Source organism: Oncorhynchus kisutch, linkage group LG28 (assembly GCF_002021735.2).
Source record: "Oncorhynchus kisutch isolate 150728-3 linkage group LG28, Okis_V2, whole genome shotgun sequence".
Lineage (NCBI taxonomy): Eukaryota > Metazoa > Chordata > Actinopteri > Salmoniformes > Salmonidae > Oncorhynchus > Oncorhynchus kisutch.
Genome location: NC_034201.2, coordinates 47,708,401 through 47,735,221, shown reverse-complemented (window position 1 = coordinate 47,735,221; position 26,821 = coordinate 47,708,401). Strand labels below are relative to the sequence as shown.

Here is a 26,821-nt window from a genome sequence, read left to right as displayed (position 1 = left end):
ACTAGTGCTACTATTGCTATGACCACATCTTACAGTAAGCTCTACTCTGTCTCCACAGAAACAAACTGCCCTCCAGGTTGGGGGTGCAGTACATGGGAGACATCACCTGGATCAGGTCCCCTCGGCCCAATGCCCCCGTAGTGCCCTGGGGCCTCAGGAAGGCCCTCAACTGGGTGAGATGGCACTTTATTCACCCAGAGAGAGAGATTTATTTACCCAGAGAGAGAGATTTATTTACCCAGATAGAGAGATGTATTTACCCAGAGAGAGAGATTTATTTACCTAGAGAGATTTATTTACCTAGAGAGAGAGATTTATTTACCCAGAGAGAGAGATTTATTTACCCAGATAGAGAGATGTATTTACCCAGAGATAGAGATTTATTTACCCAGAGAGAGAGAGAGATTTATGTACCCAGAGAGAGAGATTTATTTACCCAGAGAGAGAGATTTATTTACCCAGAGATAGAGATGTATTTACCCAGAGAGAGAGATTTATTTACCCAGATAGAGAGATGTATTTACCCAGAGAGAGAGATTTATTTACCTAGAGAGATTTATTTACCTAGAGAGAGAGATTTATTTACCCAGAGAGAGAGATTTATTTACCCAGATAGAGAGATGTATTTACCCAGAGATAGAGATTTATTTACCCAGAGAGAGAGAGAGATTTATGTACCCAGAGAGAGAGATTTATTTACCCAGAGAGAGAGATTTATTTACCCAGAGATAGAGATGTATTTACCCAGAGAGAGAGATGTATTTACCCAGAGAGAGAGATTTATTTACCTAGAGAGATTTATTTACCTAGAGAGAGAGATTTATTTACTCAGAGAGAGAGATTTATTTACCCAGAGAAAGAGAGATTTATTTACCCAGAGAGACTAGATGATTGACTGACTGGTTGACTAGTTGATTGACTGACTGGTTGACTAGTTGATTGATTGACAGGTTGACTAGTTGACTGACTGACTGGTTGACTGACTGACTGGTGCACTGATCCCTGATACCTCTCCACCTCCGTTTGTACAGGTGGAGGAGCGCTACGCTGGCGTGGCGGTCTATGTGGTAGCCAATGGGGTGCAGGAAGACCCGGCCCGCTTCGACGACAGTCTGAGAGTCTACTACCTGTACAGCTACATCAACGAAGCTCTTAAAGGTGTGGGCACACACACACACACACACACACACACGTGCAATGGCCCTGATGAGAGGGAAGTCTAGAGCTACTTCAATGAGCCTCTGAATAAAGGGAGGGTCTGTAATATAGCAGAGGATTAAACACACAGACAACACCCTAAATTAAAGGGAGGGTCTGTAATATGAATGGTGCAGTGGTCTAAGGCACTGCATCTCAGTGCAAGAAGCGTCACTACAGTCCCTGGTTTGAATCCAGGCTAAATCACATCTGGCTGTGATTGGAAGTCCCATAGGGCAGCACACAACTGGCCCAGTGTCGTCCAGATTGGCCAAGGTAGACCGTCATTGTAAATAAGAATTTGTTCTATAACTGACTTTCCTAGTTAAATAAAAGATTAAAATAAAATAATGTGTAGGATTAAACACACACACACACACACAATGCCCCCAATTTAGTCAGTGGCCCCTGACGTAATTTCCTCTTGGTCTAATGGTTTAGACGTTGGTTTGCCCAGTGAGACCAACACACTATGACTCTGACCAGTTACACGACACCTGTTATGGTATTGATTCTGATGACACCTGTTATGGTATTGATTATGATGACACCTGTTATGGTATTGATTATGACACCTGTTATGGTATTGATTATGACACCTGTTATGGTATTGATTATGACACCTGTTATGGTATTGATTATGACACCTGTTACGGTATTGATTATGACACCTGTTATGGTATTGATTATGATGACACCTGTTATGGTATTGATTATGATGACACCTGTTATGGTATTGATTACGATGACACCTGTTATGGTATTGATTATGATGACACTGGTATGGTATTGATTATGATGACACCGTTATATACAGTCGTGGCCAAAAGTTTTGAGAATGACACAAATATTAATGTCCACAAATTTTGTTGCTTCAGTGTCTTTAGATATTTTTGTCATGTTACTATGGATACTGAAGTACAAGCATTTCATAAGTGTCAAAGGATTTTATTGACAATTACATGAAGTTTATGCAAAGAGTCAATATTTGCAGTGTTGACCCTTCTTTTTCAAGACCTCTGCAATCTGCCCTGGCATGCTGTCAATTAACTTCTGGGCCACATCCTGACTGATGGCAGCCCATTCTTGCATAATCAATGCTTGGAGATTCGTCAGAATTTGTGGGTTTTTGTTTGTCCACCTGCCTCTTGAGGATTGACCACAAGTTCTCAATGGGATTGTTATCGATGTTTTGTTCCCCACAATATCGATGTTTTGTTCCCCGAACCACTTAGTTATCACTTTGCCTTATGGCAAAGTGCTCCATCACGCTGGAAAAGGCATTGTTCGTCACCAAACTGTTCCTGGATGGTTGGGAGAAGTTGCTCTCAGAGGATGTGTTGGTGCCATTCTTTATTCATGGCTGTGTTCTTAGGCAAAATTGTGAGTGAGCCCACTCCCTTGGCTGAGAAGCAACCCCACACATGAATGGTCTCAGGATGCTTTACTGTTGGCATGACACAGGACTGATGGTAGCGCTCACCTTGTCTTCTCCGGACAAGCTTTTTTCCGGATGCCCCAAACATTCGGAAAGGGGATTCAACTGAGAAAATGACAGTCCTCAGCAGTCCAAACCCTGTACCTTTTGCAGAATATCACTCTGTCCTTGATGTTTTTCCTGGAGAGAAGTGGCTTCTTTGCTGCCCTTCTTGACACCAGGCCATCCTCCAAAAGTCTTCGCCTCACTGTGCGTGCAGATGCACTCACACCTGCCTGCTGCCATTCCTGAGCAAGTTCTGTACTGGTGGTGCCCCGATCCCGCAGCTGAATCAACTTTAGGAGACGGTCCTGGTGCTTGCTGGACTTTCTTGGGCGCCCTGAAGCCTTCTTCACAACAGTTGAACCGCTCTCCTTGAAGTTCTTGATGATCCGATAAATGGTTGATTTAGGTGCAATCTTACTGTCAGCAATATCCTTGCCTGTGAAGCCCTTTTTGTGCAAAGCGATGATGACGACACGTGTTTCCTTGCAGGTAACCATGGTTGACAGAGGAAGAACAATGATTCAAAGCACCACCCTCCTTTTGAAGCTTCCAGTCTGTTATTCGAACTCAATCAGCATGACAGAGTGATCTCCAGCCTTGTCCTCGTCAACACTCACACCTGTGTTAACGAGAGAATCACTGACATGATGTCAACGTGTCCTTTTGTGGCAGGGCTGAAATGCAGTGGAAATGTTTTTGGGGGATTCAGTTAATTTGCATGGCAAAGGGGAACTTTGCAATTAATTGCAATTCATCTGATCACTCTTCATAACATTCTGGAGTATATGCAAATTGCCATCATACAAACTGAGGCAGCAGACTTTGTGAAAATTAATATTTGTGTCATTCTCAAAACTTTTGGCCACGACTGTACAGTCGGACGTATTTAAGTCAAATGTTACCAAAGTTTGTCTGCCTTTCATTTCACTTTGTGTGCCTCCAGTTCGAGAATGTTATTTTTGGTACTTTGAGTTTAATTATTAGACAGACATACAGCTCACTGACCCTAGAGGACGACGACCGGCTGACTGAACACACACGAACTCACACTTGTTTTCGTGTTACATCTGCGTCATTCTCCATATTATTCTATTCCAGTCGATGACAGTAGAGAACCTTCAAACACTGAGATATTTACTCCACACTAAACATTAGATACAAGACAAACAAATGACAAACTGAACAACTAAAAAGCACCCTGAGGAAAAGCAAAGCTAAAAATGTATGTTTTAAGATATTTTAAATATGTCCACAGTTTCAGCCCCTGTCAGGTTCTCTGACCGGTTATTCCAGAGGCTGGGGGCATAATAACTAAAGGTTGTCTCTCCATGTCTATTGGTCCTAGGCTGGGGATATAATAACTGAAGGCTGGGGACATAATAACTAAAGGCTGGGGTCATAATAACTAAAGGCTGGGGTCATAATAACTAAAGGCTGGGGTCATAATAACTAAAGGTTGTCTCTCCATGTCTATTGGTCCTAGGCTGGGGATATAATAACTAAAGGCTGGGGACATAATAACTAAAGGCTGGGGTCATAATAACTAAAGCCTGGGGACATAATAACTAAAGACTGGGGTCATAATAACTAAAGGCTGGGGGCATAGTAACTAAAGGCTGGGGACATAGTAACTAAAGGTTGTCTCTCCATGTCTCTTGGTCCTAGGCTGGGGTCATAATAACTAAAGGCTGGGGGCATAGTAACTAAAGGCTGGGGACATAGTAACTAAAGGTTGTCTCTCCATGTCTCTTGGTCCCAGGCTGGGGTCATAATAACTAAAGACTGGGGACATAATAACTAAAGGCTGCCTCTCCATGCCTCTTGGTCCCAGGCTGGGGTCATAATAACTAAAGGCTGGGGACATAATAACTAAAGCCTGGGGACATAATAACTAAAGGCTGGGGACATATTCACTAAAGGCTGGGGACATAATAACTAAAGGCTGCCTCTCCATGCCTCTTGGTCCCAGGCTGGGGTCATAATAACTAAAGGCTGGGGGCATAATAACTAAAGGCTGGGGGCATAATAACTAAAGGCTGGGGGCATAATAACTAAAGGCTGGGGTCATAATAACTAAAGGCTGGGGACATAATAACTAAAGGCTGGGGACATAATAACTAAAGGCTGGGGACATAATAACTAAAGGCTGGGGACATAATAACTAAAGGCTGGGGTCATAATAACTAAAGGCTGGGGTCATAGTAACTAAAAGCTGGGGACATAATAACTAAAGGCTGGGGACATAATAACTAAAGGCTGGGGACATAATAACTAAAGGCTGGGGACATAATAACTAAAGGCTGGGGACATAATAACTAAAGGCTGGGGACATAATAACTAAAGGCTGGGGACATAATAACTAAAGGCTGGGGACATAATAACTAAAGGCTGGGGACATAATAACTAAAGGCTGGGGGCATAATAACTAAAGGCTGGGGACATAATAACTAAAGGCTGGGGTCATAATAACTAAAGGCTGGGGTCATAGTAACTAAAGGCTGGGGACATAATAACTAAAGGCTGGGGTCATAGTAACTAAAGGCTGGGGTCATAATAACTAAAGGCTGGGGACATAATAACTAAAGGCTGCCTCTCCATGCCTCTTGGTCCCAGGCTGGGGACATAATAACTAAAGGCTGGGGACATAATAACTAAAGGCTGGGGTCATAATAACTAAAGGCTGGGGTCATAGTAACTAAAGGCTGGGGACATAATAACTAAAGGCTGGGGACATAATAACTAAAGGCTGGGGACATAATAACTAAAGGCTGGGGACATAATAACTAAAGGCTGGGGACATAATAACTAAAGGCTGGGGACATAATAACTAAAGGCTGGGGACATAATAACTAAAGGCTGGGGACATAATAACTAAAGGCTGGGGGCATAATAACTAAAGGCTGGGGACATAATAACTTAAGGCTGGGGTCATAATAACTAAAGGCTGGGGTCATAGTAACTAAAGGCTGGGGTCATAGTAACTAAAGGCTGGGGTCATAGTAACTAAAGGCTGGGGTCATAATAACTAAAGGCTGGGGACATAATAACTAAAGGCTGCCTCTCCATGCCTCTTGGTCCCAGGCTGGGGTCATAATAACTAAAGGCTGGGGTCATAGTAACTAAAGGCTGGGGTCATAATAACTAAAGGCTGGGGTCATAATAACTAAAGGCTGCCTCTCCATGCCTCTTGGTCCCAGGCTGGGGTCATAATAACTAAAGGCTGGGGTCATAATAACTAAAGGCTGGGGTCATAGTAACTAAAGGCTGGGGTCATAATAACTAAAGGCTGGGGACATAATAACTAAAGGCTGGGGGCATAATAACTAAAGGCTGGGGGCATAATAACTAAAGGCTGGGGTCATAGTAACTAAAGGCTGGGGTCATAGTAACTAAAGGCTGGGGTCATAATAACTAAAGGCTGGGGTCATAGTAACTAAAGGCTGGGGACATAATAACTAAAGGCTGGGGTCATAATAACTAAAGGCTGGGGTCATAATAACTAAAGGCTGGGGACATAATAACTAAAGGCTGGGGTCATAGTAACTAAAGGCTGGGGACATAATAACTAAATGCTGGGGTCATAATAACTAAAGGCTGGGGGCATAATAACTAAAGGCTGTTTCTCCATGCCTCTTGGTCCTGGCCTGGGCTTTAGGATAGTTAAAAGGCCAGAGGACCTGAGGGACTTCCTGGGTACATAACTTAAAGCATGTCCGACATGTATTGAAGTGCACAATCGTGGATTGTTCTAAAACCAATAGAAGATTCTTCAAAATGAATTCTAGAACTCACAGGCATTCAGAGACCTTAAAACCAGTGTAATGTGTGCTCTCCGTCTGGTCTTGGTCAGTACCCGTGCTGAAGCATTCTGTATGTTTTGTAGATGACCAATGACTTTCTTGGGTAGACCAGACAGGAGAGCATTACAGGAGTCGAGCCTGCTTGTAATAAAATTGATGAGTCTCTCTGTATCAACCTGAGAGAGAAATGGTGGCGCCTCGGCAATGTTCCTCAGATGAATAAAAACTATATTGGTCACATTCCTAATCTGTGATTCTAAATTGAGTTCAGAATCTAAAATGACAACTAGTTTTTTTTTACCTGGTGTTTTATCTTTATTACCTGGGGAATGAAAATGTGCGTCCAGATTCCCTCTCTGTGCTTTGGCTCCAACAAGAAGTACCTCGGTGTTTTTTTTTGACTTAACTGGAAAAAGTTGTGAGCCATCCAACTATTTACATTTAAATATAGCCCATTTATCATTATGAAATATGTGATTATTGATAATGTGATTATGAACGTATTATAAAAGAAAGGAATGACTTTAATTAATTATTCTTATGTGTTGCAATATGGAGTTGAAACCCTTTTCTCCCCAGGCATGGTAAGAGAACATGTCCATCACAGTTTCATTCCCCCCCCCCCCCCCGACCCCTCCCACCCAAAAAAACATTGATCAGATTTGTTTTTGCACAAGCAGAGCTTCAGATTTATTTAGCTGAACTGGGAAAATGTTTAAAACACGTCTGACCGTTGGCTAAAGGGTAACTTTGGATTTTGTTAACTGGAACAGACTTACAATTGTAATAAACCTTTGCTTCTCCTTCTTCTCCTTCCCCGCTCAGCCTACATCCTAGACGGGGTGAATCTGAAGGGTTACTTCGCCTACTCCCTGAACGACCAGAGAGACCCAGGCTTCGGCTTGTACGGTCATGTCCAGGATGAGGAAATCCTCAAAACATCTCTGTCCCAGTATCAGAACATTATCCGGCACAACGGCTTCCCTCTCCAGGGAACCCTTACCTCGGCCCTGCAGTGCCCCAGTCAGCCTCTACCCTGCTCGGGGTGTCTGGTCCTGACCAAGAGGCCTGTGGTGGGCTTCCTCTCTCTGGTGGGGTCAGCGGTCCTGGTCACCCTTGGGCTGATTATATACTACGCTGCCAAGAGACACAGGGGCCGAGGTACAAATGGCACCATATTCTCTAAAATATAGGGCCCTGGTCTAAAGTAGTGCACTATATTGGGAATAGGGTTCTATAGGGCTCTGGTCTATAGTAGTGCACTATATAGGGAATAGGGTTCCATAGGGCCCTGGTCTAAAGTAGTGCATTATATTGGGAATAGGGTTCTATAGGGCCCTGGTCTAAAGTAGTGCACTATATTGGGAATAGGGTTCTATAGGGCTCTGGTCTATAGTAGTGCACTATATAGGGAATATGGTTCTATAGGGCTCTGGTCTAAAGTAGTGCACTATATAGGGAATAGGGTTCCATAGGGCTCTGGTCTAAAGTAGTGCACTATATAGGGAATAGGGTTCTATAGGGCTCTGGTCTAAAGTAGTGCACTATATTGGGAATAGGGTTCTATAGGGCTGTGGTCTATAGTAGTGCACTATATAGGGAATAGGGTTCTATAGGGCTCTGGTCTATAGTAGTGCACTATATAGGGAATAGGGTTCTATAGGGCTCTGGTCTAAAGTAGTGCACTATATTCGGAATAGGGTTCTATAGGGCTGTGGTCTATAGTAGTGCACTATATAGGGAATAGGGTTCTATAGGGCTCTGGTCTATAGTAGTGCACTATATAGGGAATAGGGTTCTATAGGGCTCTGGTCTATAGTAGTGCACTATATAGGGAATAGGGTTCTATAGGGCTCTGGTCTAAAGTAGTGCACTATATAGGGAATAGGGTTCTATAGGGCTCTGGTCTAAAGTAGTGCACTATATAGGGAATAGGGTTCTATAGGGCTGTGGTCTATAGTAGTGCACTATATAGGGAATAGGGTTCTATAGGGCTCTGGTCTATAGTAGTGCACTATATAGGGAATATGGTTCTATAGGGCTCTGGTCTAAAGTAGTGCACTATATAGGGAATAGGGTTCCATAGGGCTCTGGTCTAAAGTAGTGCACTATATAGGGAATAGGGTTCTATAGGGCTCTGGTCTAAAGTAGTGCACTATATTGGGAATAGGGTTCTATAGGGCTGTGGTCTATAGTAGTGCACTATATAGGGAATAGGGTTCTATAGGGCTCTGGTCTATAGTAGTGCACTATATAGGGAATAGGGTTCTATAGGGCTCTGGTCTATAGTAGTGCACTATATAGGGAATAGGGTTCTATAGGGCTCTGGACTAAAGTAGTGCACTATATAGGGTGCCATTTGGGGTCACGTGGTGATGGTGGTGATGAAAATTAAGTGTATTTCTGAAGCGTGTGTTATAGGTAGTCCTCCGGGTTCGAGTCACTTGACCTTTAACCCTTCAATGTCTGCTGATCTGAAGGAATCAGGAAAAAGTAGGAGCAATATGTCAGAATTATCCACCATGTCAGCACTAGATCTCTGACACCTAATCCAGTTCCTCGAGATCTGTAAAACAAAGTCGTGGGCTAGGGCCAAGGGCCAACCCCCATGTGGGGGCCAAGGGTTTATTGTAGCACGCCCCCCCCCTCCCCCCAATTGATATAGACCCATGTGGAGGCCAAGGGTTTATTGTACCCATGTGGGGCCACATAACTGGAGCCATTTAGACGGTTTACGACACTGTGTAGAGAATGTAGTTGATGAATGTAGTTGATTTAGTTGATGTGGTGTGTCGTTGTTTTATCAAACTCAACCAGCAGCGTTTGTTTCATGTATTTCAGTCTGAAGATAAAGTATTGTTCTTTAAAAAACAATTGAGATAAACGTGTCATTTTTATTTCATTTTAATGAACTTGTTTGACGTGGTATCATAACGAATGATCTCGTGTAGATTATTTTTCGTACAGACTCTTACACATACAGAAGTTTCATAACAGTAAAGACATTACAAATGTCATATTATATATATATATACAGTGTTCTAACAATGTACAAATGGCTAAAGGACACAAGATAAAATAAATAAGCATAAATATGGGTTGTATTTACAATGGTGTTTGTTCTTCACTGGTTGCCCTTTTCTCGTGGCAACAGGTCACAAATCTTGCTGCTGTGATGGCACACTGTGGAATTTCACCCAGTAGATATGGGAGTTTTTCAAAATTGGATTTGTTTTCGAATTCTTTGTGGATCTGTGTAATCTGAGGGAAATATGTCTCTCTAATATGGTCATACATTGGGCAGGAGGTTAGGAAGTGCAGCTCAGTTTCCACCTCATTTTGTGGGCAGTGAGCACATAGCCTGTCTTCTCTTGAGAGCCATGTCTGCCTACGGCGGGCTTTCTCAATAGCAAGGCTATGCTCACTGAGTCTGTACATAGTCAAGGCTTTCCTTAATTTTGGGTCAGTCACAGTGGTCAGGTATTCTGCCGCTGTGTACTCTCTGTGTAGGGCCAAATAGCATTCTAGTTTGCTCAGTTTTTTTGTTAATTCTTTCCAATGTGTTAAGTAGTTATCTTTTTGTTTTCTCATGATTTGGTTGGGTCTAATTGTGCTGCTGTCCTGGGGCTCTGTAGTGTGTGTTTGTGTTTGTGAACAGAGCCCCAGGACCAGCTTGCTTAGGGGACTCTTCTCCAGGTTCATCTCTCTGTAGGTGATGGCTTTGTTATGGAAGGTTTGTGAATCGCTTCCTTTTAGGTGGTTGTAGAATTTAGCAGCTCTTTTCTGGATTTTGATAATTAGTGGGTATCGGCTTAATTCTGCTCTGCATGCATTATTTGGTGTTCTACGTTGTACACGGAGGATATTTTTGCAGAATTCTGCGTGCAGAGTCTCAATTTGGTGTTTGTCCCATTTTGTGAAGTCTTGGTTGGTGAGCGGACCCCAGACCTCACAACCATAAAGGGCAATGGGCTCTATGACTGATTCAAGTATTTTTAGCCAAATCCTAATTGGTATGTTGAAATTTATGTTTCTTTTGATGGAATAGAATGCCCTTCTTGCCTTGTCTCTCAGATCGTTCACAGCTTTGTGGAAGTTACCTGTGGTGCTGATGTTTAGGCCAAGGTATGTATCGTTTTTTGTGTGCTCTAGGGCAACAGTGTCTAGATGGAATTTGTATTTGTGGTCCTGGTGACTGGACCTTTTTTGGAACACCATTATTTTGGTCTTACTGAGATTTACTGTCAGGGCCCAGGTCTGACAGAATCTGTGCATAAGATCTAGGTGCTGCTGTAGGCCCTCCTTGGTTGGTGACAGAAGCACCAGATCATCAGCAAACAGCAGACATTTGACTTCGGATTCTAGCAGGGGGAGGCCGGGTGCTGCAGACTTTTCTAGTGCCCGCGCCAATTGGTTGATATATTTTTTGAAGATGGTGGGGCTTAAGCTGCATCCCTGTCTCACCCCACGACCCTGTGTGAAGAAATGTGTGTGTTTTTTGCCAATTTTAACCGCACACTTGTTGTTTGTGTACATGGATTTTATAATGTCGTATGTTTTACCCCCAACACCACTTTCCATCAGTTTGTATAGCAGACAAGAGATATAGTACTAAAACACTTGAGCGTCTCTCTTGATCCTAGGTCCTGGCAGAGTTGTGCAGACTCAGGACAACTGAGGTTTGGAGGAATACGCAGGTTTAAAGAGGAGTCCGTAATTTGCTTTCTAATAATCCTAATCTTTTCCTCAAAGAAGTTCATGAATTTATCACTGCTAAAGTGAAAGTCATCCTCTCTTGGGGAATGCTGCTTTTTAGTTAGCTTTGCGACAGTATTAAAAAGGAATTTCAGATTGTTCTTATTCTCCTCAATTAAGTTAGAAAAATAGGATGATCGAGCAGCAGTAAGGGCTCTTCAATACTGCACGGTACCGTCCTTCCAAGCTAGTCGGAAGACTTCCAGTTTGGTGTGGCGCCATTTCCGTTCCAATTTTCTGGAAGCTTGCTTCAGAGCTCGGGTATTTTCTGTGTACCAGGGAGCTAGTTTCTTATGAGACATTTTTTTAGTTTTTAGGGGTGCAACTGCATCTAGGGTATTGCGCAAGGTTAAATTGAGATCCTCAGTTAGGTGGTTAACTGATTTTTGTCCTCTGGCGTCCTTGGGTAGACAGAGGGAGTCTGGAAGGGCATCAAGGAGCTATAAAAAGTGATTGAGTAGGCTGCATAGATTTCATGACTAGAAGCTCAAAAGACGAAAATGTCATTATTTTTTTTGTAAATTGAAATTTGCTATCGTAAATGTTAGCAACACCTCCGCCTTTGCTCTTTCCAAGAGGCAAATTTATTTATTTAACAAACAGGTTTTTAAAACGAAACAAATTGTTCGGACTGCCTCATGTTTACATTTTTTCTTTGTTGCCGTGGAAAACATCGCGATACCGGTATCATCCCGGCCCTAAGATTCACTACTTTTGACCAGAGCCCATGTGACCTCTCAGTCATATCTCCGATAGGAAGGCGTAGTGGATGGATAGTTCATTTATTGCCAAAATGCAATGAAGGGACACAGTATAGATGAATTCTCAGTCATCAAATGAATATTAACAGTACTCCCACAACAATTCTTCATAGATCTTCTGTATATTATACTAACAAAAAAAATACAAATCTAAGGGTGTGTTTCGTAAAATTGCATTCATTTTGTAGGAGTAAACTGGGCCGTTTGTAAATTCAGAGCATTGTCAGATTGCCTGGTCGGTAAACTCAGCGCGCACTGGACACGCTGACCTAGGAGTACTAACTGGCTAACGTTGGCTAGCTACTTCCAGACACAAATGAGAGAACAGCTCCTATCCAGAGCATGAGTGACTTTAACTGTGCTGCTGGTAACAATTTAATTGTTAATTGTTGTTTTGCCGGCATTTACTGACTCCGGTCATATTCAACGGTTGTTTCCCGTTTGTAAATGAATCAGTTATTCTGCACTCTGACAGACGAGGGTGCACTGACATCGGAGGAGATAGCCAGATGTCTATAAATGTCTATAAAAAAAAGGTTATTGTGATCATATGGTGGATAAACAATTTTGTAATAATTCCTCAATTCTAATAATAAACAAACACAGTGTTTTGAAATGTAATCTCATGTCTACAACATTAAATAAACTACTATGAATGATTTTAGTATTCAAAATAAATGAACTGAACCTGAAAAGTGACACAATCAGTGTTTCTCAAAATGGACGCTACCGGAAGGACCACTGGAGCACGAGTCTAAATCCAAGTATGTGAAATGCAGCCTGGGAGGGGCACTTCTGGAATGCTTACCCACTTTGTACATATTTTGAAGCATGCATAGATGGAACTGCTGGGAGATGGAGACCAGCACAGTCAACAAAAAAAGGGATTTATTCCAAAACTGACACACACACACACCCACCGGTCTCTACCTACAGTGGGGAGAACAAGTATTTGATACACTGACGATTTTGCAGGTTTTCCTACTTACAAAGCATGTAGAGGTCTGTAATTTTTTATCATAGGTACACTTCAACTGTGAGAGACGGAATCTAAAACAAAAATCTAGAAAATCACATTGTATGAATTTTAAGTAATTCATTTACATTGTATCAAATACTTGTTCTCCCCACTTTATGTGGGCAAATGGATGAAACACCTCAACCGAGTGGTTCCTCCTTCTGAAAATAATCTGTGGCACAACCTCTTCCGGGTCATGATAGGGATACTTATGATAATTATAATATAATAATATAATATAATAATACAAAAATGGTTATTATGTGCTAAAAGATAAATAATTAGCATTAGTAACAAGGAAATCCTGAAGTCTAGTTTCACTAACTGCATTTCAAACCGTGGCACGCATAGCAACAGAGAGCCAGAGAGACATGCAGTTAACCAAAGCCTCTACTTTATTCAAATATTGAAATATACCTAAGAGTTTATTCTCAATTTCAACGTAAATGTCGACTTTATATATTGTCGCACTGCTAAGCAGACAAGTAGCCAGTGGCTTCCGCTGCCTCTAGACAAGGTTTGAGAATTTGTGTGTAGTTCAACATAGGCCTATATTACGTTTCGAGAAAAGGCCAACGGAAAACAGATTAGGTCCTATTAATATCCAAACGGTCTGTTTTACAGGTCCACATCAATTTGCAATCGTTTTTTCCTATCTTTTCAGAAACTTTTTCTATCAGATAGCCTACGGCAAAAGTTGAATATTCTGCCATCACCTCCGAAGACATTGGATCAAGTTCACCTAATTCTAATACTTCCAAAGTGTACTAGCAAATAAGGGGCATTATTGTCACCATAAAAGTTGAATGATGGGTGTTTTTCAGGCGGAGTATAACGCTAGGTTGCAGGCATTGGGTTATTGATGCTGAGTGCTGGGTGCTGGGTTATTGATGCTGAGTGCTGGGTTATTGATGCTGGGTGCTGGGTTATTGATGCGGAGTGCTGGGTTATTGATGCTGGGTGCTGGGTTATTGATGCTGGGTTATTGAGATATGACCCAGTGGGTCAGATCAGAAGACTGGGGGCGTGGCTTTCAAACATATTTTTTGGCCACCCGTGTGAGTAGATGTCTTGTCCAGTTGATCTGTTCTGTTGTATAGTTATCACAAGTTAAGTCTCTTCTCCTCTCTCTCTCTTCTCTCTCTCCTCTCTCTCTTACAAGTTGAGTCCTAACACTTTTACAGCATTAATGAGGCTTACACCAGTGTATGAGTTCCTCAAGGGCCTATGACATCTCAATGTTGGGATGAATAACACCATATCCCAACATTATAATAACGTTGAGATTTTTATTTAAGAATATGTAATATGTAAATATATAAATACATATTCATTTTCCAGTGTACGTTAAACTTGATGGAATGACATTTCGCCAAAAATAACTTAATGACAGTTACACCCCTAATAGGCCACACTACCTGAAAATGGAAGAAAAAAAAAGACCCAGCTACTGGGTTAAATTAACCCATGTTTGGGTAACCCCAACATGCTGGGTTATTCACACAACCCAACTGGCTAAGTCAAAAAATGATAAAATAAAAAATTGAGTGAAGTTTCAGGACGAGTCTGATTTTATGGCGTGAGCCAAGTTTAGAAAATGGCGCACGCAGATATTTTGTGTGACATTTTTACACAATGGTTATAAAAAGAGGGAACATTGCTTCGGAGAGGTTATTATCTTGGTCAGGCTCAGAGATGGTATGGTAGGGCTTGGGGTGTAGCACTAGGCCAGGGGCCCACTGGGGTCATGACCAGTGGGGGGGGTATAGTGCCAGTTCAGGCAAGGGTCCCAAGAGGTGCACAACTGACAATTCAAACAAGCCATTGGCTGAGCCACTAGACAGATCATACGGAGGCCCTTGGCTGAGCCAGTAGACACAGAGGCCATTGGCTGAGCCAGTAGACAGACCATACGGAGGCCCTTGGCTGAGCCAGTAGACACAGAGGCCATTGGCTGAGCCAGTAGACAGACCATACGGAGGAGGATCTACCAGCCCACCAGGTCATATCAATCAATCGACAGTTCACTTTAAGACATTCGAAAGAAAGTCAACTTTATTTTACAGCAGGGGCTCAATAAGACAGTACATACCGGAGGTTACACTATCCAGATCAATAAGACAGTACATACCGGAGGTTACACTATCCAGATCAATAAGACAGTACATACCGGAGGTTACACTATGCAGATTAAATCAATTATTGATATCAACCAAAGACTGGGCCTCTGAACCCCCTCATATTACAAGGTATGGGAGGGTACGCAGAGGGTATTAGATCACAACATCAAGGCATCCAGAAGGGTGATGAAGAAGAAGGATGATGAAGAGGGGGAGAAAGAGCAAGTCGAGTTAGATCAGAACATCATGGAGACAGGAAAGAGAGATTTAGAGTGAGGAGAGAGATAAGGAGAGCGAGAAGGAGAGTGATTGAGAGAAAGAGCGATAGAGAGCGAGAAGAAGAGCGAGATCAGAACATCATGGCGTCCAGTCCGTCCTCCATGAACTTCTTGTAGATGGCCATGAACCTGGCGGTGAAGGCCTCTAGATGGTAGATGGCCTTATTGCCCTGCTGCAGTCGGTGTTCGTAGTGGGCTGCCATGTGAGTCACCTCTGCCTTCAGCTGGCCGTCACAGTTACCTAGCAGCTCTGTTACCAGGCCCTACACACAGACACAGTACCTTAACACACCACAGTTACCTAGCAGCTGTTACCAGGCCCTACACACAGACACAGTACCTTAACACACCACAGTTACCTAGCAGCTGTTACCAGGCCCTACACACAGACACAGTACCTTAACACACCACAGTTACCTAGCAGCTCTGTTACCAGGCCCCCCCCATAGTTGGTGCTCAGTATTTGTGAGGCCTACCTTCATGATGATCTCAGGAGGAATGCAGTGAGTCAACAACTCATACAGTCTCCCCCTCACCTCTAACAACCTGGGAGGTAGGGGAGAGAGAGAGGGGAGAGAGGAGGTGGGGGGAGAGGGAGGTAGGGGAGAGAGAGAGGGGAGAGAGGAGGTGGGGGGAGAGGGAGGTAGGGGGGAGAGAGAGGGGAGAGAGGAGGTGGGGGGAGAGGGAGGTAGGGGAGAGAGAGAGGGGAGAGAGGAGGTGGGGGAGAGGGAGGTAGGGGAGAGAGAGAGGGGAGAGAGGAGGTGGGGGGAGAGGGAGGTAGGGGAGAGAGAGAGGGGAGAGAGGAGGTGGGGGGAGAGGGAGGTAGGGGGGAGAGAGGTAGAGGAGAGAGGGGGGGGGGGAGAGGAGAGAGAGGGGAGAGGGGGGGGGAGAGGGGAGAGAGGGGGGGGGGCAGAGAAAAACCTTTTACTACAGAAACCATTTTAAATTAGGGACGTTTGTTCAATGTTTTTACTTCCAGTCCTCCTCTATCGTCACTCCCCCTCTCACCTCTGAGGACTCTGCTGACTGACGATGGCGTTGGCCGTCTCTCTCAGGTAAACCTCCCAATCGGTCTCTGGGATGTCCTGGTCTGCTGAGAACGGGTACCTGGAGAACAGGGGTCAAAGGTTATGATGTGGTGATCGCTATGCGACAGTGCCCGTTTTAAAATCAGTGGTGGCACACCTCGGAAAATGTAGGTACCCACTACTGTGAGTCTCTTTGGATACCAGCATCTGTTGGTTAGCATCTGTATCAGCACCTGGCCATGCTGTTGCTCCAGTTTCAACTGTTCTGCCTTATTATTATTCGACCATGCTGGTCATTTATGAACATTTGAACATCTTGGCCATGTTCTGTTATAATCTCCACCCGGCACAGCCAGAAGAGGACTGGCCACCCCACATAGCCTGGTTCCTCTCTAGGTTTCTTCCTAGGTTTTGGCCTTTCTAGAGAGTTTTTCCTAGCCACCGTGCTTCTACACCTGCATTGCTTGCTGTTTGGGGTTTTAGGCTGGGTTTCTGTACAGCACTTTGAGATATCAGCTGATGTACGAAGGGCTATATAAATACATTTGATTTGATTTGATTTGATAACTTCTTGCATATAGGGGGCGCTCTTTTAATATTTGGATAAAAAAACATTCCGGTTTTAAACAAGATAATTTATCACGAAAAGATGCTCGACTATGCATATAATTGACAGCTTTGGAAAGAAAACTCTGACATTTCCATAACTGCAAAGATATTGTCTGTGAGTGCCACAGAACTGATGCTACAGGCGAAACCAAGATGAAATTTCAAACAGGAAATGCCCCAGATTCTGAAGGCGCTGTGTTCCAATGTCTCCTTATATGGCTGTGAATGCGCCAGGAATGAGCCTACACTTTCTGTCGTTTCCCCAAGGTGTTTGCAGCATTGTGACGTATTTGTAGGCATATCATTGGAAAATTGACCATAAGAGACTACATTTACCAGGTGGTCGCTTGGTGTCCTGCGTCGCAATTATTGCGTAATCTCCACCTGCGTGTATTTTAGAAACACAACTGCCAAGATTTTTTTTATAAAAAATAAATAAAAATATTTCCTTTATTTAACCAGGCAAGTCAGTTAAGAACAAATTCTTATTTTTAATGACGGACTAGGAACTGTGGGTTAACTGCCTGTTCAGGGGCAGAACGACAGATTTGTACCTTGTCAGATCGGGGGTTTGGAGCATCACACACAGCGACAGACACAGCATCACACACAGCGACAGACTTATTACTGTTGCACTCTGCAGGCCTCACACAGCGACAGACTTACTGTTGGAGCATCACACACAGCGACAGACTTACTGTTGGAGCATCACACACAGCGACAGACTTACTGTTGCACTCTGCAGGCCACACACAGCGACAGACCTACTGTTGGAGCATCACACACAGCGACAGACTTACTGTTGCACTCTGCAGGCCTCACACATCAGCAGTGCTTTGCGGAGGTTGCGTCCAGACTTCTCTGATATCTGTTTGGCCAACTCAGGGGGGAGAAGCAGGCCCTCCTTCCTACACACTGTAGACAGAACATTACACACCTGGGAGGAGAGAGAGAGAGGAGAGAGAGAGAAGAGAGAGAGAGGAGGAGAGAGAGAGAGGAGAGAGAGAGAGAGGAGAGAGAGAGAGAGGAGAAGAGAGAGAGAGAGGAGAGAGAGAGAGAGAGAGGAGAGAGAGAGAGAGAGAGAGAGGAGAGAGAGAGAGAGAGAGAGAGAGAGAGAGGAGAGAGAGGAGGAGAGAGAGGAGAGAGAGAGAGAGAGAAGGAGAGAGAGGAGGGAGAGAGAGAGGGAGAGAGAGGGAGGAGGAGGAGAGAGGAGGAGAGAGGAGGAGAGGAGAGAGGAGGAGAGAGGAGGAGAGGAGGAGGAGAGAGAGGGAGGAGAGAGGGAGGAGAGAGAGGCAGAGAGAGAGAGGAGAAGAGAGGAGGAGAGAGAGGAGGAAGAGAGAGGGAGAGAGAGGGAGAGAGAGAGAGAGGAGAGAGAGAGGAGAGAGGAAGGAAGAGAGAGGAGAAGAGAGAGGGGAGAGAGGAGAGATAGGAGGAGAAGAGGAGTAGAGAGAGGGAGAGAGAGGAGAGAGAGGAGAGCAGAGGAGGAGAGAGGAGAGAGAGGTATGAGGAGAGAGAGAGGAGAGAGGGAGAGGAGAGAGGGCGGAGGATAGAGGAGAGGGTAGGGGATGGGGGGAGGAAGAGAGGAAGAGAGGAGAGAGAGAGGAGTAGGAGAGAGGGGGAGGGAGAGGAGAGAGAGGATGAAGGGAGAGAGAGGAGAGAGGAAGAAGAGGAAGTAAGGAGGAGGAGGGAGAGAGTGAGCATAGAGTAAGAGAGGAGAAAGAGAAGCGGAGAGAGAGGATAGAGAGAGGAGATAGCAGAGGAAGAGGAGAGAGGAGGAGAGAAGGAGAGAGAGTAGTAGAGAGAGAGAGAGGGAGAGAGGAGAGGAGAGAGAGGAAGGAGAGGAGAGAGGAGAGAGAGGAAGAGAGAGAGAGAGGAGGAGCAAGTAGGAGAGAGGAGAGAGGAGAGAATAGAGAGAGAGAGAGAGAGGAGAGAGGAGAGAGAGGAGGAGGAGGAGAGAGAGGGAGAGGAGAGAGAGAGAGAGAGAGAGAGGAGCGAGGAGAAGAGAGAGAGGATGAGAGAGAGAGAGGAGAGAGAGATGAAGAGAGAGAGGAGAGAGAGAGGACGAGAGAGAGAGAGAGAGAGAGAGGAGAGAGGAGAGAGAGGAGGAGAGAGAGAGAGAGGAGAGAGAGAGAGAGAGGAGAGAGGAGAGAGAGAGAGAGAGAGAGAGAGAGAGAGGAGAGAGAGAGGAGAGAGAGAGGAGAGAGAGAGAGAGAGAGAGGAGAGAGGAGAGAGAGAGAGAGGAGAGAGAGATGACAGAAGGTGAGAATTCAAAAGATTCACATTTGAGAGAATGATGTAGTTGAAATAATGTACCATGCACTCACTAAACATCCATCCTTCCATCCCCCCTCTCCATCCCCCCTACCTCCTCTGTACTGGGTAGGGGCACCCTGACAGCCAGACACCTGCTCCTGATTGGTCCAATGACTTTGGAGGTGGAGTTACAGCAGAGGATGAGCCGGCAGGTGGACATGTACTTCTCCATGGTACGACGCAATGCATGCTGGGCATCCTTAGTGAGGCGGTCCACCTCTGTCAACAGGACAACTGAGAGAGCGAGAGAGGGGTTGTTTTATTAAAATGGTGTCAGAATGTGAAAATCCTAACAGAGCAGTACGAGGCATGTGTGTCTGACCTTTGAACTCCCTCTGGGTGCTGGTCTGGATCTGTTGAGACTGGGCCATAGTCTTGATCAGTTCCTGGATAACCACACGGTCACTGTTACCAGCATCACTGTTAAAATGAGAGATGTTCAATATGACCCCACGGTCACTGAGAACACAGATCTACAGTATATGGTCAAATGGACCACACACACAGTTCCTAAAAAACACACAGTCACTGTTAGCAGCAACACTCAGATGAGGAAAATCTCTCCAACTCAGATCGTTGAGTACCTGGCTGTGGTGTTGATGTTACCAATACTACTTCCTGTTTACCTTGGGTTGACCTCTAGGTGGTAATTACTGGCTATGGTGTTGAAGTGTACCAACACTGCTTCCTGTTTACCTTGGGTTGACCTCCAGGTGGTAGTTACTGGCTATGGTGTTGATGTTACCAATACCACTTCCTGTTTACCTTGGGTTGACCTCCAGGTGGTAGTTACTGGCTATGGTGTTGATGTTACCAATACTACTTCCTGTTTACCTTGGGTTGACCTCCAGGTGGTAGTTACTGGCTATGGTGTTGATGTTACCAATACTACTTCCTGTTTACCTTGGGTTGACCTCCAGGTGGTAGTTACTGGCTATGGTGTTGATGTTACCAATACTACTTCCTGTTTACCTTGGGTTGACCTCCAGGTGGTAGTTACTGGCTATGGTGTTGATGTTACCAATACTACTTCCTGTTTACCTTGGGTTGACCTCCAGGTGGTAGTTACTGGCTATGGTGTTGATCTCAATCTTCTTCTTAGAGGGAGCCTGCACAGAGAACAGGAAACAGGAAACAGGACGTAGAATGAATTAGATCGTGAATCAGATGGAAGTATTGAGGTGTGTATGTCTCTGTGATGGTCTTCTCTGCGTGGTTTATCCACCTCGGCTCTGTGTGTGTGTGGTGTGTTAGGGTTGGGCGATATTACGTTACCATGTATCTAACATGGAGGCCAGGGACTGGTCAGTAAGCTGTGTCTAACATGGAGGCCAGGGACTGGTCAGTAAGCTGTGTCTAACATGGAGGCCAGGGACTGGTCAGTAAGCTGTGTCTAACATGGAGGCCAGGGACTGGTCAGTAAGCTGTGTCTAACATGGAGGCCAGGGACTGGTCAGTAAGCTGTGTCTAACATGGAGGCCAGGGACTGGTCAGTATCTAACATGGAGACCAGGGACTGGTAATGGGGAGCGCATGATTGATATTTTGATGTCCAATATGCACAGGCTGCACTACTGATCAATGCGTCGCTAAATGTAGGCCAATTGATCAATATATCGCTAAATGTAGGCCAATTGATCAATATATCGCTAAATGTAGGCCAATTGATCAATATATCGCTAAATGTAGGCCAATTGATCAATATATCTCTAAATGTAGGCCAATTGATCAATATATCTCTAAATGTAGGCCAATTGATCAATATATCTCTAAATGTAGGCCAATTGATCAATATATCTCTAAATGTAGGGCACTTGATCAATATCTAGGCTAACATCCTATAAAAACTTCCCAGTGGGTTAAACTACTTGATGTACAACAAGAGCTCATGGTTTGACGTAAGATTAACGCTTATCCACGTTTCTCCAAACAACACATTTCAAAGTGTTTGACACCCTGAATTGCTCGAGAGCGAGACAGAGAGAGAGAGAGAAGCCGACAGCCAAACAGGGACAGGCAGATACAGTGGAGCAAAAAAGTATTTAGTCAGCCACCAATTGTGTAAGTTCTCCCACTTAAAAGAGGAGAGAGGCCTGTAATTTTCATCATAGGTACACTTCAACTATGACAGACAAAATGAGGAAAAAAAATCTAGAAAATCACATTGTAGGATTTTAATGAATTTATTTGCAAATTATGGTGGAAAATAAGTATTTGGTCATCGACAAACAAGCAAGATTTCTGGCTATCACAGACCTGTAACTTCTTCTTTAAGAGGTTCCTCTGTCCTCCACTCGTTACCTGCATTAATGGCACCTGTTTGAACTTGTTATCAGTATAAAAGACACCTGTCCACAACCTCAAACAGTCACACTCCAAACTCCACTATGGCCAAGACCAAAGAGCTGTCAAAGGACACCAGAAACAGTCTTCCAGGCTGGGAAGACTAAATCTGCAATAGGTAAGCAGCTTGGTTTGAAGAAATCAACTGTGGGAGCAATTATTAGGAAATGGAAGACATACAAGACCACTGATAATCTCCCTCGATCTGGGGCTCCACGCAAGATCTCACCCCGTGGGGTCAAAATGATCACAATAACGGTGAGCAAAAATCCCAGAACCACACTGGGGGACCTAGTGAATGACCTGCAGAGAGCTGGGACCAAAGTAACAAAGCCTACCATCAGTAACACACTACGCCGCTAGGGACTCAAATTCTGCAGTGCCAGACGTGTCCCCCCTGCTTAATCCAGTACATGTCCAGGCCCGTCTGAAGTTTACTAGAGAGCATTTGGATGATCCAGAAGAAGATTGGGAGAATGTCATATGGTCAGATCAAACCAAAATATAACTCGTCGTGTTTGGAGGACAAAGAATGCTGAGTTGCATCCAAAGAACACCATACCTACAGTGAAGCATGGGGGTGGAAACATCATGCTTTGGGGCTGTTTTTCTGCAAAGGGACCAGGACGACTGATCCGTGTAAAGGAAAGAATTAATGGGGCCATGTACCGTAAGATTTTGAGTGAAAACCTCCTTCCGTTAGCAAGGGCATTGAAGATGAAACGTGGCTGGGTCTTTCAGCATGACAATGATCCCAAACACACCGCCTGGGCAACGAAGGAGTGGCTTCGTAAGAAGCATTTCAAGGTCCTGGAGTGGCCTAGCCAGTCTCCAGATCTCAACCCCATAGAAAATCTTTGGAGGGAGTTGAAAGTGCGTGTTTGCCAGCAACAGCCCCAAAACATCACTGCTCTAGAGGAGATCTGCATGGAGGAATGGGCCAAAATACCAGCAACAGTGTGTGAAAACCTTGTGAAGACTTACAGAAAACGTTTGACCTCTGTCATTGCCAACAAAGGGTATATAACAAAGTATTGAGATAAACTTTTGTTATTGACCAAATACTTATTTTCCACCATAATTTGCAAATAAATTCATAAAAAAATCCTACAATGTGATTTTCTGGATTTTTTTCTCCTCATTTTGTCTGTCATAGTTGAAGTGTACCTATGATGAACATTACAGGCCTCTGTCATATTTTTAAGTGGGAGAACTTGCACAATTGGTGGCTGACTAAACTTTTTTGCCCCACTGTACTTTCATAGCAAGAATCAACATAACGCATTAGGCGTTTAACTGTTGACCAAATAATGTTTCTAGAACAATCTACAGGAACGTTGTGTAGCAAAAATGTAGACGTAAGCAAAATGTTTTGGTAAGAGGAAGGCAATGGCAGTGTTGGTCATTTTCCGTTTATTTCCAGCTAATATAGTTGTCATTTTAGCCAGGCTGGTCTCAGGCTAGACGTAACATAGGAGACGTAAATCAGGGACACCCATTTGTATGTTGTTTTCTATGGTCACGTTAAACAGAAGGTTAGTTTTGGCAAAAAACGAAAGGAGGGTGGGTGGTCATTCGGGGTAGATAGGTGGGCATATAGCGCGACTGTCTAGCAACCAGAAGGTTGTATGTTCGAATCTCATCAAGGTCAACTTTAGCACTTTAGCTAATTGGCAAGTACATGCTACTTTTTAGCTACCTAGCATGTTAGCGAAACCTTTCCCAAACCTTAAACCTTCAATCTAACCCCTTAGCTTAGCTAACATTAGCCACAACAAATTGTAATTTGTAACATACACTACGTGGCCAAAAGTACGTTGCTGACAGGTGTATCAAATCGAGCACACAGCCATGCAATCTCCATAGACAAACATTGACAGTAGAAGAGCTCAGTGACTTTCAATGTGGCACCGTCATTGGATGCCACCTTTCCAACAAGTCAGTTTGTCAAATTTCTGCCCTGCTAGAGCTGCCCCCCGGTCAACTGTAAGTGCTGTTATTGTGAAGTGGAAACGTCTAGGAGAAACAACGGCTCAGCCGTGAAGTGGCAGGCCACACAAGCTCAGGGAACGGGACCGCCGAGTGCTGAAACGCGTAAAGAATTGTCTGCTATCACTATGCGGACGCCAGGAGAATGCTACCTTCCCCAATGCATCGTGCCAACTGTAAAGTTTGGTGGAGGAGGAATAATGTTCTGGGGCTGTTTTTCATGGTTCAGGCCCCTTAGTTCCATTGAACAGAAATCTTAATGGTACAGTGATATTCTAGATGATTCTGTGCTTCCAACTTTGTGACAACAGTTCGGGCCAGGCCCTTTCCTGTTTCAGCATGACAACGCCCCCGTGCACAAAGTGAGGTCCCATACAAATTCGTAACATATTATACGAACTAGATGGACATCCACAACTGAATACATACCATATGAAACAGATCATGCTAAATGGATTTACATGTACTATGTTACGTCTACTCCTGAGTCCAGGTTGTTCAGGTGGCCAATAGGGGGCGATATCATATATCACCATGTCTTATGGGTACATTATCACGAAAGGACAAAGGCTGACGTCACCCAACCCTAGTGTGTGTCTGACTCCCTCTCCTCACCGTGTGTGTGTGTGACCCTCTCCTCACCGTGTGTGTGTGTGTGTGTGTGTGTGACCCTCTCCTCACCGTGATGGGGAGTGTGTGTGTGTGTGTATCCCTCTCCTCACCGTGATGGGGAGTGTGTGTGTGTGTGTATCCCTCTCCTCACCGTGATGGGGAGTGTGTGTGTGTGTGTATCCCTCTCCTCACCGTGTGTGTGTGACCCTCTCCTCACCGTGTGTGTGTGTGTGACCCTCTCCTCACCGTGATGGGGAGTGTGTGTGTGTGTGTATCCCTCTCCTCACCGTGATGGGGAGTGTGTGTGTGTGTGTGTATCCCTCTCCTCACCGTGATGGGGAGTGTGTGTGACCCTCTCCTCACCGTGATGGGGAGTGTGTGTGTGTGTGTATCCCTCTCCTCACCGTGTGTGTGTGACCCTCTCCTCACCGTGATGGGGAGTGTGTGTGTGTGTGTATCCCTCTCCTCACCGTGATGGGGAGTGTGTGTGTGTGTGACCCTCTCCTCACCGTGTGTGTGTGTGACCCTCTCCTCACCGTGTGTGTGTGTGTGTGTGTGTATCCCTCTCCTCACCGTGTGTGTGTGTGTATCCCTCTCCTCACCGTGTGTGTGTGTGTGTGTGTGTATCCCTCTCCTCACCGTGTGTGTGTGTGTGTGTGTATCCCTCTCCTCACCGTGTGTGTGTGTGTGTGTGTATCCCTCTCCTCACCGTGTGTGTGTGTGTGTGTGTATCCCTCTCCTCACCGTGTGTGTGTGTATCCCTCTCCTCACCGTGTGTGTGTGTTAGTATCCCTCTCCTCACCGTGTGTGTGTGTGTGTATCCCTCTCCTCACCGTGTGTGTGTGTGTGTATCCCTCTCCCCACCGTGTGTGTGTGTGTGTGTATCCCTCTCCCCACCGTGTGTGTGTGTGTGTGTATCCCTCTCCCCACCGTGTGTGTGTGTGTGTATCCCTCTCCTCACCGTGTGTGTGTGTGTGTGTGTATCCCTCTCCTCACCGTGTGTGTGTGTGTGTGTGTATCCCTCTCCTCACCGTGTGTGTGTGTGTGTGTGTGTATCCCTCTCCTCACCGTGTGTGGTGTGTGTGTATCCCTCTCCTCACCGTGTGTGTGTGTGTGTATCCCTCTCCTCACCGTGTGTGTGTGTGTGTATCCCTCTCCTCACCGTGTGTGTGTGTGTGTATCCCTCTTCCTCACCGTGTGTGTGTGTGTGTGTATCCCTCTCCTCACCGTGTGTGTGTGTGTGTATCCCTCTCCTCACCGTGTGTGTGTGTGTGTGTGTTAGTATCCCTCTCCTCACCGTGTGTGTGTGTGTGTATCCCTCTCCTCACCGTGTGTGTGTGTGTGTATCCCTCTCCCCACCGTGTGTGTGTGTGTGTGTGTATCCCTCTCCCCACCGTGTGTGTGTGTGTGTGTATCCCTCTCCCCACCGTGTGTGTGTGTGTGTATCCCTCTCCCCACCGTGTGTGTGTGTGTGTGTATCCCTCTCCCCACCGTGTGTGTGTGTGTGTATCCCTCTCCCCACCGTGTGTGTGTGTGTGTGTGTGTGTGTATCCCTCTCCTCACCGTAACAGTCTGGTGTTCTATGTGCAGTTTCTCCACTCCGGCTCCGTACAGTTCTCTCAGCAGACACATGATACGAGTCTTCTTCCCTGCTCCAGACGGCCCGTACACCAACAGATGAGGGAAGTCCCCACACTGGACCTGGAGCACACACACACACACACACACACACACACACACACACACACACACACACGTTATAGAAGACAGCCCAATACACCAACAGATGAGGGAAGTCCCCACACTGGACCTGGAGCACACACACACTCACACACACGTTATAGAAGACAGCCCAATACACCCAACAGATGTAGATGCTAGTAGCCTAGCGGTCAGGAGCGTTGGGCGAGTAACTTACAGTGACTTAGCTATGGGTCATGGCTACACTGATACATCTTGTCAAAAGTTGTAATTTGAGATTTCGTTACATTTTTAGCTAATGTTAAAGACGTACTTAATAACCCTCACTACAGAACAGAGTTATGTTTAAATAGCTTGTATATTACTGCATCTGGTTAACAACAACTCTACTGGAAACCTACCTAATGTTAGCTAACTAACTTAGATGACAAAGACAAAACTACTGCAATAGTTATGTAGCAAGCTGGTACCAAAGACACGGGTGTCTGATACTACGGTCCCTGAACAGACACCGCCATGTTGATCAACTTTGAATCTTACCAGGTTTTTCAGCTGGTTTGCTTGTTCTTTGTGGTAGTCCAGTTTCCCCAGAGACGTAGGTCTGTATTTGTCCACCCACAAACTCATTTTATCTAATGTTATTTCACAGTTCTCTAGTCACTGTTTTGTTTGAGTTGCTGCGTGTTGTGTTTTTCTGATTTTAATTCCCGCGAAATATTTTTTTCTTTAAGGCGCGTAGTGAAATGTCTCTAAAACTACAGAGAGTCAATGAGGGACAAACTTCCTAGTTGGCGTTTTGAAATTACTAAATGCA

The 26,821-nt window shown here is 44.8% G+C and overlaps 3 protein-coding genes across 3 annotated transcripts in view; 1 reads left to right on the top strand and 2 right to left on the bottom strand.

The window, feature by feature from the left end:
- Positions 1–9,354, top strand: part of kl (klotho) — a 44,256-nt gene extending 34,902 nt beyond the window's left edge. The window contains exons 13-15 of the mRNA XM_031808599.1: positions 59–173; positions 1,032–1,158; positions 7,306–9,354. Of these exons, the coding sequence (XP_031664459.1) occupies positions 59–173; positions 1,032–1,158; positions 7,306–7,673 (610 nt within the window). The 3' untranslated portion in view covers positions 7,674–9,354. The remainder of the gene's footprint in view (positions 1–58; positions 174–1,031; positions 1,159–7,305) is intronic.
- LOC109886096 (reticulon-4 receptor-like 1) overlaps positions 1–26,821 on the bottom strand; it is a 642,701-nt gene that overhangs the window by 506,598 nt on the left and 109,282 nt on the right. The gene's annotated exons all lie outside the window — the stretch shown is intronic.
- On the bottom strand, positions 15,048–26,779 carry rfc3 (replication factor C (activator 1) 3). Its single transcript, XM_031808603.1, has 9 exons — positions 26,548–26,779; positions 25,870–26,007; positions 20,404–20,471; positions 19,685–19,782; positions 19,415–19,596; positions 17,850–17,986; positions 16,421–16,519; positions 15,889–15,958; positions 15,048–15,675 (listed from the first exon to the last, which is right to left on the bottom strand). The coding sequence occupies exons 1-9, from the start codon at positions 26,632–26,634 to the stop codon at positions 15,484–15,486; spliced, it is 1,071 nt and encodes a 356-aa protein (XP_031664463.1). The 5' UTR covers positions 26,635–26,779; the 3' UTR covers positions 15,048–15,483.

Coding starts and splice junctions, on each gene's coding strand:
- rfc3 (XM_031808603.1), bottom strand. CDS start 26,634: ATGAGTTTGTGGGTGGACAAATACAGACCTACGTCTCTGGGGAAACTG. Junction 19,783..20,403: donor CACCTGGAGGTCAACCCAAG/GTAAACAGGAAG, acceptor TCATTTTAACAG/TGATGCTGGTAACAGTGACC. Junction 15,959..16,420: donor AGTCAGCAGAGTCCTCAGAG/GTGAGAGGGGGA, acceptor CCTACCTCCCAG/GTTGTTAGAGGTGAGGGGGA.